Source organism: Argentina anserina, chromosome 5 (assembly GCF_933775445.1).
Source record: "Argentina anserina chromosome 5, drPotAnse1.1, whole genome shotgun sequence".
In the NCBI taxonomy this organism is placed as follows: Eukaryota; Viridiplantae; Streptophyta; class Magnoliopsida; order Rosales; family Rosaceae; genus Argentina; species Argentina anserina.
This window is the reverse complement of record NC_065876.1, coordinates 23,854,792-23,870,774: the sequence shown is the minus strand read 5'-3', so window position 1 is coordinate 23,870,774 and position 15,983 is coordinate 23,854,792. Positions and strand designations below refer to the sequence as shown.

Genomic DNA, 15,983 nt, shown 5'->3' with positions numbered 1-15,983 from the left:
ACAAGGTTTCTCTGCGTCTTGATGTTTCAGAGACCCAAACCCCAAAACCAAGTTGAAAAGGGTTATCTCAAAGTTGAATAAGGTTCTCACATCTCCTCCAAATAGGACGTACAAATAATTTTTGTTGTTCTTGATTTAATATGTAATGTAAATTAGTTTGCCTGAGATGCTGTGTTATTTTGATAACTTTAATTGAATTTATTGAATTATTTTTATAATTTAGACATGTAAACAATAAATTCTAAAATGTTATTATACCCATAACATGGAAAATACTTGTATCCATTCCGGTATGGACGTGTGCGTCCCAACTACTCTTATTTTTATACATTTGATAGTGTGAATAAAAACTCTTAACCATTCAAAAGTTTTGTTAATAAATAAAAATCATTTTTGAAAAAAAAAATCAATGTAAACAAATATTGTTTGTTTAGCCGATTGTATCAAATAAAGAGACGGCTGATTATGAGATTACTAATTTTCACAAGTACCGTTCACTTGTTTGATGTAAACAACTTAGCAAATGATGTTTGTTTCAATTTATATTTTACATAGCTGATCTTTATCAAACCATTAAACTTTTAAACGGTTAACATTATAAAATCACACTACTAAAAGTATTAAAATAAGATAGGGTATGGAAGTGTGCGTCCATACTGGTATGGACACAAGTATTTTCCGTACTGTAATTTTTCAATGAGTTAGATTATATTTTCAAGTGACAAGAAAAGTTTTCTTTGCCTTGGCTGGCAAATTTTTCTAGATCCGCCACTGCTACCATACATATATAACCAATGCCTAATTCTCTTTCTCATGATTTGTCGTCCTCTCCCATCAGAATATGAAGGACTAAGATAATCTGCAGTGACACACATCACCGGGAAAGAAGTCTGAATCCACCAACAGCACCAAACTAAACCACGTCTCAATTTCCTTGATTAACTGAACATCCATCATCATAATTGTAAAGCACTTCAGCAATTATCTTTATCTGAGAGTATTATAGGCAAAAGAAGAAAAACGTACATAACAACAGAAGAACAAAAGCAACCGTTTCATCTCAAGGTTTAGACGTTTAAAATATATACGTATTTCCAGAGTTATTAATCTAGCTAGTGAGGTAAGAAAAGAAAGAGAAGCAACCGTTTATTCTCAAAGTAGATATGTTTTGCAACTAGTGGTAATAGCTGTAGACTGTTCTTGAACATATATAAAGGTCAGTTTGTACTCTGTAGTTAGCAAAATGGTGGACATGGAGGTAAATATTGTGAGTGGAATGTAGTAGGTGTGAGTATGAGTGGAATGTAGTAGGTATAGTGGAGATAGTGGAGTGAGTAGGTGGATGAATTGGCCTATATATACCATTGTAATCTGTATATGAAAATCAATTCAAACTCAAGCAATTCAACTTGGTATCAGAGCATTGAGCTCTGTTTTTTTCTGGGATTTTTCCCGTTTTTTCTTCCGGTCGGGTTCTGTGGGTTCTGCCTCCATCTTCCGGTCGGGTTCCACCTACTGCCTCACCGGTTCCACCTACTGCCCTCCGACGCTCTTCCCATCCGGCTCCCTCACGAGTCGCCCTGCTCCTCTGACGCCGGGAAAACCCGACGATCTCCGGTGATCTTCAGTACCCGACGACCTCCGGTTCGCACTCGACCCGAAGTAGTCTCTCCGCTCTTCGCCGCTGCTCGTCGCTCCTTGCCGCTGCTCGCCGCTCCTCGCCGGACGTCCGTCCTCAGTCGCCGCTACTCGCCGAAGCATTTCCCCGATCGATCTCTCTACACCGACCCGGTTAGAGCTCGCCCCGGCCCGGCCCAAAAACCGCCCCGGCCGACCCGGCCCGCTCTAGATCCGACCCGGTCCACGACCCGGTCAACAGATTCGACCCGGTCCTCCAACCCGACCCGGTACTCCGACCCGACCCGGTCCACCGATCCGACCCGGTTCGCCAGATTCTGTCAGTGCATACTCACCGTCAGTGTAAATACACCGACGCCAGATTGTTCTCAATTTTTTGTTTTTTGTTTGCTATCTTAATACCTTGTTTCTTTTCAATGGGTTCTGGACACGAAACTGAGGGTTCTCAGCTCCCGACCTTCGAAGTATCTGTCAAAAGTTCTGATAGTGGATCATTTGGGGGCACCAAACTGAACGGGACCAATTTCCGTAAATGGAAACGACTCATGACTGCTCATCTTCGAGGCATGCACAAGATGAGACATGTAACCGGCATCACTAAGGCCCCTAGTCCTGAGGATATTGTTGCCTACAACAAATGGGACGACGACGACGGTCTTGTCATGTCCATCTTATGGAAAGGTATGAATGATGAGATAGTTGATCTGGTGGAGGCATGTGCCACCGCACAGGCAATATGGGAGACACTAACTAGTTTATTTACTAATGACTCTGATTTCATACAGGTTCATGAGTTAATGTGCACAGCTTTGGCCATACACCAGGATGGGCAACCGGTGGCGCACTATTTCACCAAACTAAAGAATATTTGGGCTGAGATTGATGTGAAACGTCCTTGCATGATTCAAAATCAAGAGGATATCGTTTGGTACCAAAAGGAGAAGGAGCTTGAACGAGTTCACCATTTTCTGAAAGGTCTTGATGCAAAGCATACCAGTGCGAAAGGCGAATTGCTCCGAATGACCGAACCACCTAGCCTACTCACCGCTTTCACCTATATCCGAAAGGATGAGTCTCAGCAAGAGAGTATTCTTCTGGCACCGGCTGCCATTTCCAGCCTTACTGTTCATGCTCGATCTCCGGCACCACCCCTTCCGCAAGCAACTTCCGCTCCCCTTCATCGACAAGGACCACCACCAGGTTTCGGGAATCAGCCCCGCCCTCCTTGCTCTTATTGCCATGACACAAACCATGCTCGTGCGACCTGTTGGAAATTATATCCACATCTTAGGCCCAAAAGGCCTAATTATCGTCCCCAGGCAAAAGCAACAGCAGCTCTTCACTTAGTTCTGGAACCCGATATCTATGGTGTGGTTGGGCAGGATCATCATACTGCTGGAGGAGCACCTACCGCATCCATCGTTGGCCGTGGTCAAATTGGTATGGCCTTCAATATTTCTCACTCTGTTAGTTCTGATACCTGGATTATTGATTCTGGTGCATCTGATCATATGACTTATGCCAAATCTTATTTTACCGTATTATCCCCTCCACCCGTACCCTATGTTACTAATGCTAATGGTGAGGCATTCCCCGTATTAGGGACAGGGTCTGTTCGTATTAGTCTCAGCATAGAGCTTCACAATGTACTCTATGTTCTTGCTTTATCTCATCATTTGATCTCTGTTCCCCAATTGAATGCTGACGCTCAGTGCTCTGTGACCTTTTTTCCTATGTATGTGATCTTTCAGGATCTTCTCACCAGACAGGTAATTGGTCGGGGGTATCTGAGGGGCCGGTTGTTTCATCTGGATCTGACATACGCAGGGGAAAAACCAGGGGGACCGTCTCAGACCGCTTTACTCTCAACTTCTGACAAGCTAAGTGAAGTTTGGTTATGGCATCGTCGCTTAGGGCATCCATCCTTTAGTGTTATGAAAAAATCCATGCCTACTTTATTTATTAATGTGGACGAGTCTTGTTTATGTTGTGAGACATGTGTTTTGGGTAAGAGTCATCGATCTACTTATTCCCCTAGTACTTCTACTAAAAGTTTTCTTCCTTTTGAATTAATCCATTCTGATGTTTGGGGACCCTCGAAAGAGTCAACTGTATCAGGAATGCGATATTTTGTGTCATTTATTGATGATTGCACACGTCTCTCATGGATTGTTCTTCTTAAAAATAAAAATGAGGTTTTTCCAGCTTTTCGTGCCTTCTATACCTCTGTCCAAACACAATATAATGCCACCATTCGCATTCTTCGGTCTGATAATGGGGGGGGGGGGGAGAATATGTGAATCATGTCTTTCAGGAGTTCTTTAACACACATGGAATTGTTCATCAAACAACGTGTCCTTACACACCTGAGCAAAATGGGGTTTCTGAAAGAAAAAATCGTCATTTACTTGAAATGGCTCGGTGTATTCTCTTTAGTGCCCACATGCCTAAATACCTTTGGGGTGATGCTGTCATTACTTCCGCCCACCTTATTAATCGTCTTCCATCTCGTGTCCTTCAAGGGAAAGTTCCCTATGAGGTGTTTGCATCTCATGCCCGTGTTTTCGGTTGTGTTGCTTTTGTTCATCTTCCACAACATCAGCGTTCTAAGTTGGATGTCCGGGCAATTAAATGTGTGTTTGTTGGGTACGGAGGACATCAGAAAGGATACCGGGGTGCTATCATCCCCCTACTCGGAAGTACTATGTCACTATGGATGTTACCTTTTTTGAGGATATGAGTTATTTTTCCTCTTCTGATACTACTCTTCAGGGGGAGAATTCATATTTTGAAGAGTTATATCATGGAAAGAGGGAGACAAGTGAGTCAGTCGATGTGGTAACAGGTCCCGTTGAGATTACCAAAGTATCAGCCACGCAGGCGCCACCAGAGGTTGTTACTCAATCATCAGCCACACAGGCGCCACCAGAGATTGTCACTCAATCGATTGAGACACCAGAAGCTGACAACACAACTGCCCCTCATGTCTCCCGTATCACTGTTTATACCCCTAACCAATGCTCTCCTGGTACAGAAGATCACTCATCTGAGGTTAGTCATTCTATTAGGGATACTAGTAGACAATATGTTTTGCCAAATAGGTCTACTCGGGGACAACCAACAAAAAAATATGAGCCTACCCTTCAGACTAAAGCCAAGTATCCAGTGGCAAATTTTATATCTACCAAAAGATTATCTAAGTCATATGAGTCATTTGTGAATCAAATATCTACTGTATCAGTACCTAACAAAGTGCAGGATGCATTGGGAGATCTAAAATGGAGGAAAGCAATGGAGGAAGAGATGGAAGCATTACAAAAGAACAATACTTGGGAGCTTGTACCTCTACCATATGGCAAGAAAACTGTAGGATGTCGTTGGGTGTTTACAGTAAAACATAATCCAGATGGGTCAGTCAGCCGGTATAAAGCACGCCTAGTAGCGAAGGGGTACACCCAGACATATGGCATAGACTATGATGAGACATTTGCACCTGTGGCAAAGATGAACACTATCCGGGTATTGCTCTCTGTCGCTGCTAACTTGAACTGGCCACTTAGGCAATTTGATGTCAAGAATGCATTCCCTCATGGAGAACTAACAGAGGAAGTATACATGGATCTTCCGCCTGGATATGTAGCCACCTCCCCAAGTAACTCCGTATGCAGATTGAGAAAGTCTTTGTATGGTCTTAAACAGTCACCTCGTGCTTGGTTCGGAAGATTCTCACAATTCATGAGGAAACTTGGCTACAGACAAAGTAATTCAGACCACACGTTATTTCTCAAACATCAACAAAGGAAGGTAACAGCCCTAATTATATATGTTGATGATATGGTAGTTACTGGGAATGATACTGTTGAGGTGGATAGATTACAGAAACAGCTTGCCACAGAGTTTGAGATGAAGGACCTAGGTACACTCAAGTACTTCTTAGGCATTGAAGTAGCCCGGGGAAGCAAAGGTATCTATCTGTGTCAAAGGAAGTACATCCTTGATCTACTAACAGAGACAGGTATGTTGGACTGCACTCCCATTGATACTCCTATTGAGCAGAACCACCGGTTAGCAGAGTATCCAGATCAAGTCCCTACTGACAAACCGCGTTATCAGAGGCTAGTCGGGCGCTTGATTTATCTATCACATACCAGACCAGATGTTGCGTATGCAGTAAGTGTAGTAAGTCAGTTCATGCATAACCCCAGTGAGGACCACATGGATGCTGTTGTAAGGATCTTGAGGTACTTGAAGTCAGCCCCAGGGAGAGGAGTAATGTTTTCTAATCACAACAATATCGTTGATGTTTGTGGCTTCACAGATGCAGATTGGGCTGGAAATATTATAGATCGGAGGTCAACATCAGGGTATTTTACATTTGTTGGAGGTAACCTTGTTACGTGGAGGAGTAAGAAACAAAATGTGGTAGCTCGATCTAGTGCTGAAGCAGAATACAGAGGTATGGCTCAGGGAGTGTGCGAGTTGTTGTGGATTAGGAATTTGCTACAAGATTTGGGTGTTAAACCTAAGAGTGCTATACAACTGTACTGTGACAACAAGGCAGCTATTAATATTTCACAGAATCCTGTGCAACATGATCGTACAAAACATGTAGAGGTTGATCGTCACTTTATAAAAGAGAAGCTAGACGCTGAGATCATTTGCTTTCCGTTTGTTCCTACAGAAGAACAACTTGCAGATATACTCACCAAAGGAGTGTCCAAGAATGTTTTTTATGACTCACTTTGCAAGTTGGGCATGGTTGATGTGTATGCGCCAACTTGAGGGGGAGTGTGAGTGGAATGTAGTAGGTGTGAGTATGAGTGGAATGTAGTAGGTATAGTGGAGATAGTGGAGTGAGTAGGTGGATGAATTGGCCTATATATACCATTGTAATCTGTATATGAAAATCAATTCAAACTCAAGCAATTCAACTAATATAGTTTCCAGAGATACCATCAAACCCGCAGCTGATAGATCTTTACTTCATGCCCATCAAAAACCTTGCAATTTATGCATCTTTGATCAGCTCATTCCAGCAACTTATGTTCCAGTGATTTTCTTCTACTCCATTGTAGACCCCAACTTCAACGTCCCCAAGACCCTAGTCCATTTGAAAACCTCACTCTCACATACCCTCACTCACTATTACCCATTTTCTGGGCGGATCAAAAACAACCTCTATATTCACGATTTTGATGCGGGTGTTCCATACCTCGAAGCCCGAGTTGAATGTCGCATGTTTGAGTTACTTGAGCTTCGGGAAATCGAGTTGCTCAATCGGTTTATTCCATTTCATCCATTTCGCAAGGAAACCGAATCTCCTGATCAGCTGCCCTTGATGGCATTTCAAGTTAGTGTTTTTGCTTGTGGAGGAATATCAGTTGGGATCTCTTTGTCTCACAAGATCTTTGACATGGAAACGGCAAATACATTCTTCAAGTCTTGGGCTTCTGTTTTTCGTAGGGATCATAAAGCAGCAATAACATCAAACCCTAATATCTGCCAAGCATCGTCAACTTTTCCAGCAAGTGATAATTTACCACAAAAATATCTTGCTTTCATGGAGAGCATGTGGTTCGAGGAAAAGAAGTATGTTACAAGGAGGTTTGCGTTTGATGCTAAAGCCATAAACACATTACGTGAGAAAGCAAAGAGCGATCTTGTTCCCAATCCAACTCGTGTTGAGACACTCACTTGTTTTCTTTGGAAACATGCAACATTTGCTTCTAGACATGGTATCAAAACTATATCACCCATGCGCGCATGCATGCGTACAGTTTACTTCAGCAATGTTATATTGATTTTTTTTACGTTGCATTTATGTGTGTGTGTATATAGACGTACATACGCAATGGCTACATTTAAACTTCAAAGCAAGAATCCATTTTATTTCATGTGTCATTGAGGCAAATATACAATAAGAAAACGTGCATGTCTAAAGAATGTCTAGAATTTTATTATCAACGAATAATATGGTCGGTCAAATAAATGTTTTTTATGATTCCTCTCTTTACGTTGTAGACGTACAATTCCTTTTTGCAATCATATTGTAATGACCGCATCTTGAATATTATCATCGACTCAGGTGGCACATCACGAAGAGCATCCGTAATAGCACAAGCGATGAACTTGAGGCGGCGACTGAAGCCACCAATGCCAGATGACTCCATTGGAAATCTATTTTGGTGGGCTACTGCAGTTTACAACCCTACTGATGAGGCAGAGACTACTTATAAGTTGTGTGATTTGTTGAAGCTTTTACATGAATCTCTCAATGGACTTGAGCATGATCAGTTTTTGGATACACTGTGTGGAGAAGAGGGACGTCGAGTCTTTTTCGAATACCTCGATCAGTTGCTGGAGGGCATGGACTCCTTAGATCCAACACCAGAAATTTATGCGTTCACCAGCTGGGTTAACATTCTTGATGAAGTTGATTTTGGATGGGGGAAGCCATTTTGGATTGGTGTCATGGGAAAAGTTGGACCTGCCTTCAGGAACCTCACTGTGTTTGTCAAAACACAAAGGGGTAACGGCATTGAAGCATGGGTGACCATGGATGAAAAGCAAATGTCTATAATGGAAAAAGATCCTCAGTTTTTAGCATTTGCTTCTCCAAACCCGCGCATTCTACATGTATGACGACGTGGATTTACAAGTTTCGTTAGAAAAACATGCTAAACTGATTGTGATGATGATTAAATAATTATGAGAGTGACGATAAACTATTCTGCCATGGCATCCGATATATACATAATCCAGTTCTTTAAATTTCATTACTGTCATTTAAGTTTTGTGTACATGCATAAGTAAAGAATGTACAATTTCTTTCAAAAATATTAGCAGCTCCTTTGATACATCAGCTAGTGTGGTTAACGTCCCTTGAGTCATTGACCTTAATTATCAACAAATTAATTTAACTAGCTTACTGGTTAACACTGATCGATGGTTTCGAGTAATCATATACTTATGATACTTAGCGAACTAGAGGGGTTTTAAATAATTCGTAAAGATGAAAAATGACCATGCCAAGAAAAGTACGTAAAAAAACTTCACTCGGTCCTTGGACTGGAGACATATTGAAGAACAAACAATGATCCTGAAGAACAAACATGCATGGCTAAGTTCTCGTCCATCTGTATTCCTTTTTTATTTCAAACTTTTAGCCACTCTATATAATTAAGAGTCCAATTCTGTATCCTCAATTTTTACAAAAAAAATAGAGCAAGACTGCAAGAATACTACAAAGGAGGAGTCAAATACTTAGGTAAAAATGAATACAAAGATAATATATACATTAATTTAATATTACTATAAATATATAGATATGTCTACTATACATCCTACATCGGACGTTGACAACATATGTTATTTTTTTTTACCTCATTCATAAAACAATGACGATCATCGAATGTGTGATGTATAACATGCATCAATGTATACTAGAATTTTCCTAAATATGTACGTAAGTGCTAATTAGTTCTGTATTTGCCTGACACAACTATTGCCTTCAATTCGCTGGACGACGGTCTCTATGTTCCTTACCGAAACCAAGGTCTCCTTGGCATCCCTTGTTTTCTGCAGCTGCATGAGCGTGTGCATCGACTTATCAAGTCGACTAAGCTGGGTAGTGTATCTATACATTCTGCCGAACTTCCAGGCACCAACCTTGTTGCACTTACGAACCAGATCTATTCCCTCCTCAATTTTCAATTTCAAGTCCTGTAGGTCGTCCGTTGGCTGTTTCAGTACCTTGTTATATTCCGATATCTCGTCGATCACTAGTTTCAGACAGTCGAGAGTCAGCTTCACATCTCTGACACGGACCCTGTCTTATCTGTTATAACCCGATTTTTCGGAATGATTTTTAGATCACTTTTGAATTTATAAAGTATGTGAAATTCATTAAACGTGTTTGTGCCGCCTTGCGTAGTCGGAAATTGAAAACGGAAACGTTAACGGAACGTTTATTTAGAAAAACATTACGTTTCCGAGACGTGAACATCGGCTTTTACTCCGTCGATCGTTTGTGAAAACTTTCTTCACGAAAGTCGTAGATGTAATAACCCTAAATTTACAAACAATTTTCGAGTGATTGGAATTCTATGAAATTGTGAAATTTAAATAGAATGAATGTGATTGGTTACGACGTTACGAAATGAGTAACGGATACGTTTTCGGAACGTTTAATTTGAAAAAAAAAAACGTTACGTTTCCGCAACGTATTTATCGACTTTTATACCGTCGCTCGGTTGCGAAAATTTCCTTCACGAAAGTCGTAGGGCTCGTCGATACGAGTTCGGGGATATGTGACGCGTTGTAATCGGACGTTATACGTAAAAGTTATTAACGCCGGAAGTTAGTTTCCAATTTGGAAACTAGTATAAATAGGATAATTGTGTGTTTAGGGTTTCCATTTCAGGCTACACACTCTCTCTCTTCTTCCGCCTCCCTCGGCTCTCTCTCTCTCTCTCTCTCTCTCTCTCTCTCTCTCTCTCTCTCTCTCTCCCCGATTCTCCTTCCCTCTCTCTCCCGAGTCGCTCTCCCTCCCCGATCTCCGCCCTCAGCCCTTCGTGGCTTGCACCGCCGCTCTCTACGGCCTTGCGAGCTCCCCTGCAAGCGACCCCGAGTTCCCCGCACCGTGCCTCGCTGCCACGAGCTTCGACGACAAACCAAAGCTCGGAGGTTACTCTGCTGCATCACGCATCTTCACCGGCGAAGCTAGGGCACGGGAACAAGCTCATTTCCACCGCCTCTCCTCCTTGGCACCTCCTGCAACCGATCGAGGCGCATATCGAGTCAACACCACACCCTCGGCTCAACCTCCACCTTCGCATGGTTCTACCTCCTCCGGCGACGTCACGGTGACTTCGAGGAGCGATTGAGGTAATGGATCGATTAATTGAGTGTTTGTGATTGAAGATTGTTGGTTGTTTGTGATTTTTGTGGAGATCGGAGATGGTTGAAGGAGGGTGGTTACCGCCATGTTAAGCGGCGCGTGAGAGCGTGTGAGGTAGCCTAGGGGCGGTTTGAAACCGTAGGAAGGGAGAGGAGGAGGAGATGAAGGGATCGGGCACGGCGGTGGCGTCATACGCGCCTTCGTTGGTGTCGGCGCGTGTGCCCCACGAGCGGCGGTGTGAACAGTATTTTAGAAGGGTATTTTGGTAATTTATTTACGTACTGTAAATGTAAATTAAATTTTACGTACGGTAAATGTAAATATAAATTTTACGTACGGTAAATGTAAATATAAATTACTTTCAGTAATTATAAAAAGTAATTTGTAAAAGGTAATTTAGTAAATTTTATTTACTGAGATTGTATTTACATTTGAATAGTATGTATACGAACGGAAATACGTAAACATTATGTATGCGTACAGAAATAGTATGTATACGTACAGAAATACGTAAACAGTATGTATATGTACAGAAATACGTAAAATAGTATGTATACGTACAGAAATACGTATTATTTGTGTGTATTTGTACAGTAATACATGAACAATACGTGAACAGTAACTGTGAATAGTAACCGTGAACAGTAACTTCGTAAAAACCAAAATTGCTGAACAACATTTAGCTGTGCTGAAAATCGTCACCTGATATTTTAAGTATCATTTTCTAAGCGTTTATCGTGCTATTAGGTGACTGACGAAACGAGTGAAGAAATTACTTTTAGTGTCGTGGAAGTTGCACGTAGGAAAGAAGGTGAGTAAAATCTCACATATTTACGAATCTACCCTTGCGGAGATTCAAGATTTTGCAAGAGTTTTTAATATTGAATTACGACATGTATACAATATAGTGGATTACATATATATTGTATAAATGGTAATAAGTACATATATATATAGTTTGCTATATTATATACTGTTATGAATTCATTGGAATTGGTCATTTCGATGACGAAAATTTAATATTGAGCAAGTGATTTGATTTTTGTACAATATGAGGTGTGATTATTGTACGTGGTTTTAACATGGAGTTTGTTAAAATGTTTTGTCTTCGGACGTGTTTATGAAATATGACATGTATATGATATAATAGATTATATATATATATATTGTATAAATGGTAAATAGGTACATATATATATAGTTTGCTATATAATATACTGTTATGATTTTATCGTGATTATGTCATTTTGATGACGAGATTTATATATCGAGCATGTGATTTTGATTTGTACAATATGATGTGAGATATATTGTACGTGATTTTAACATGGAGATTGTTAAAATGTTGATTTGTCTTCGGACTTAATTTTTGGTACAATATGATGTGAGATTATTGTACGTGATTTTAACATGGAGATTGTTAAAATGTTGATTTGTCTTCGGACTTGATGTTTGTACAATATGATGTGAAATTATTGTACGTGTTTGGCAAGTCGGAACCTAGCCTTTGGCAGGGCGAAATTTATGATACAGTTAGAGCTCTAGTCTGTCTGCCGAAGTACTGCATGTGAGGTAACGGGTGGTTATCTGCTCATGAGTACTCATATTGTTTTGGATGTTGGGTAGCGGGTAGTTGCCCAATATCGGCGGTGTACTACGAGAGGGGTAACAGATGTGTACCAGCGTTCTTTAGTATCCGTATTATAAATGCATTTGGATAACCAGAAGGGTTGCTTAATTTCTCATGAGCGCTTCATTTCATATTTTTTTGGGACAACCAGATGGGCCGTCCATTGACTCATGAGTGCATTTATATTTGTTTGATTTGTGGATTTTCGTATATATTGTTATGCGAGTTATATTTTCATTTTACTCATACGAGCTGTAAAGCTTACCGGGTTTGTGTTTACAATCCCGGTGCACCAATTCGATGGTGTAGTGGATAACTCCGCAAGTGTGGATTAGCGGGAATTGACGGACCGCTCAGAGGACTTGAAGTTATTTATCTCCAACTTGTGTGAGGATTTGGTGTGACTATCTTGTGAGGTTGTTGTGAGGATTATACATTTCCATTTGTTATAATGTTGAATTATAATTTGGTTTGTAATAATCGGTTTGACTGAGTTGTATTTTGAACTCAGAGATGATCCGCTGAGGCATTTTAAATGATTTCGATTTCATTGAGATTGTTTGGTGTTTAACGACTTTGAAATTTTGAGTTTTTATACTTGAAATTTTAGGATGGTTACATTATCCACCTTAACTTGGTCGAAGTATCAAACAGATACAACGAATTGAACCGGGCACCAGGGGCGGGCTGGGGATTGATCGAGAAGGTAGTTAGAAGTAAGACTAATTAAAGATAGAATGCGACAGGAAGAGTGGAGAGTATACGGAAATATATAAGAAAACCGTGAAAGAAGAGAAGACAAGTATTTTCGACAGTAATTTACAGAAAGAATAAGAAAGACGTGTACGTATATTACGATGAATTTTACAGCAAACAATGTATTCGCAATGCAGCTTTGATCGACCTCAAAATTGACTGCGCGTTTCTATATATTACGATGTACTGTGTTTTGGACGTTTTGTAGGGTTAAGTACATTGTTTGCTTTTCCTATGCAGGTTTCCGCCCATATGCCTAGTAGATCAAAGTATGCGACCGAAACAGAGCATAAGCTCTTTAAGTAGGACAATTTCAATTCCATTTCTTTAAGCGATCGACATTCCTTCACATATTCTTTGCTAAAGTTGGGAATATATTACCCTCACACACACACACACACGAAACTCAAATGAAAATGCTATTCGATTCAGTTATTCTCATCTTGTCAAGGATAACTTTTTCTTTTTTATCCAAATAATGAGGCCGCAAAAATTGGTTTGATTTGAGGTGATAACAAGGCTTCAAATTCACTGTACCAATAACCCTATCAAATGACAGTTCAAATTTATGGTCTGATGAAAGCTCACATGTCATATGTCATCTCTCAGGGACTCACGGTATCAGATGACAATTGGGAACTATAGTGAGATGAAACATCACATAACGTACATATATAATGACTATTGTACGCGCGACATCACAGCATCGCACGTACTATATATGCCGTCTGACCAACCTCTTTGGAATGATATTTGTACTTTTTGTAGTGTGAAGGTAACAATGACATAAGAATTGTCTCAACCTTTTCCCAACCACAGTTCGTCCCCTATATGCATGAGATCGATCTATATACTCACAACACGTCTCCGGCGAACTTTCAAGCCATACTCATGGTTTCAATATTTTTAATTTATTTCATTATTTTGGTTAAGAGAAACGTGCATCCCTAGTTTTAAGTTTAGTTCAAGCTATACATATGGTGAATTCAATAGTCCTATATGCCTTCTGAATTGCAGGTATATATGAACAGATCAACCCCAATATATTAGTCAAACTTTAGACTTGGTTATCAAAGCGCGCGCGGAGCTAGGTTTACTATGTCAAATTAATTGTCAACCCCGTGATATTGAAGATTAATAATTAGTTTTTTTATATTGAAGATTAATGCTGACGTAATTTTAGCTTAATTTTCAATAAATTTCGTGCCGACTTCTTGAACGCTACGTTCTTCTCTAATATATATAATCACCCGTCTACTCTCATAGAGCCTTATATAACCTCCCTCTTTTCAATAATCACTTCATCTCGCTCTACCTCCACGAAGTTATATATATGTTCTCCAGGATTTTTCCCACTCGATCGATTAGCTCCAACCTCTAGCTAGCTTGCATATCTAGCCCAGCCCAAGCACGTATTGTTTCTGTTCGTAATATGATTGACGGTGTTATAGAACTGACTGAGAAGATGATCATGTTCAAGGTCCACGTTAGAGATGTGGAATTGATGCTGGACCTTTTGAAACCAGTAATCCAAGAGATACTAGAGTATAACAAGGTGTTGAACAATCTACCAACGGAGGAGGAGCTATCACTGCAGGATTTGATATTGCAAATAGAGGAGGGCGCTAATCTGGTTAGGAAGTGTTCCAAGGTTGGTGCCTGGAGTTTGTGCAAAAAGTACAAGTACAGCAAACAACTCTTTCAACTGGATCAATCTCTTCAAACACTGTTGCATTTGCTTGAAGTTCAGAAATCAAGGGATGTCAAGGAGACGTTGCGGTCGGTAAAGAACATAGAGACCGTGATCCAACGAATTGAAGGAAATGTTTCTGCCATGCAGATTAATCAATCGGCAACGTACTGATTGATTATAAGTATTATCACTCAATTTATGTACCGATCTAATATTTAGTTCAATCTTAGTACTGTACCTGTATTTATCTTAAAATAAAATGTAATTCGAATTCCTCCCATCTGCTCTCACATTACAGAGTTGCAACATTATGGCGTATTATATCACTACAAAAAACACAAAAAAATGACACAAATGCAAAAGTCACAAAAGTATAGATTTGTGGCTATTAGTGGGGGGTTCAGCTGCTGTGCATCAGCTGCATGTTATACATACAGATTGGATGGTGATAGAAGGACTGTCATTAGATGCACGTGGGCGTGTGGGGGTGTGAGTGGTAGATTAAGCTGCCGCATGATACCACCGCGCATAGCAGAATTTCCCATTAGTGGGTGCCAATTGTGAAAAGATCCACATATCTCAACAAATGTGGGTTTTTAATTATATAATGATACAAAAGTCACATTTGTTTGAGATATGTGAGATCTTTTTACAACCATATCACTAAAAGCCATAGAAGAAATGTGCTTTTTGCTAATTATTTTTGTAGTTTATGTGGTTCATGAGGCGTAAAGGATGGGCGAAAAAAAAAATTATTTTGATGTATGGTGGTGTTGAGTGTGTCATATATGTAATATGTTACTGATTTCATGGAGAATGACATGCATGGCAAGGGTTGTGCAGCATGTAGTTGTTACTGGAACTAAAGCATGGCTTTTCCAATATTAATTCTCACATAAAGCATGGCGATGTAATAGTTTACTTGTTCTTATCTTTAGATGTGATAGTTTTCCTCTTGTTAAAATACATATGTGCATGTAACCTCAGTTTGTTTTGTTAGGATGTGATGAGAATTTGATTAGGAAAGTAAGTCATAGTTGAACTTGGTTACTCTTCCTAATTGGACATAGTTTATGTCAAAGTTTATTTATTTTCAGGAATTGGTTCTTTGCTAGTATGAAAATATTTTGGTTTTCCTATGACCAATTGGATTGTAATTGGTGTGCCCATATATAGGAGACATAGGTAGTAAACCAAAGTGTTGCTGTCATGACTTAGTTCGTGGTGGTCATTAGGGCGTGGCCATCACAGTAAGGTGGATGCAGTCATTGACAATTGAGTGTATATCTCTTGTGAAGGAGAGCAGAGATGTCAAAGGTGAGGATAACTCTTGAGTGAGGGTGTGTTCTTGGGAAATTCTATGAGTG

The 15,983-nt window shown here is 40.1% G+C and overlaps 1 protein-coding gene across 1 annotated transcript; it reads left to right on the top strand.

Annotated features, from left to right (window-relative positions):
• Window positions 1-1,243: 1,243 nt before the first annotated feature.
• On the top strand, window positions 1,244-8,280 carry LOC126796043 (vinorine synthase-like). Its single transcript, XM_050522809.1, has 3 exons — window positions 1,244-1,271; window positions 6,579-7,373; window positions 7,724-8,280. Exons 1-3 carry the CDS (start codon window positions 1,244-1,246, stop codon window positions 8,278-8,280), a joined length of 1,380 nt encoding a protein of 459 aa, XP_050378766.1.
• Window positions 8,281-15,983: the final 7,703 nt, after the last annotated feature.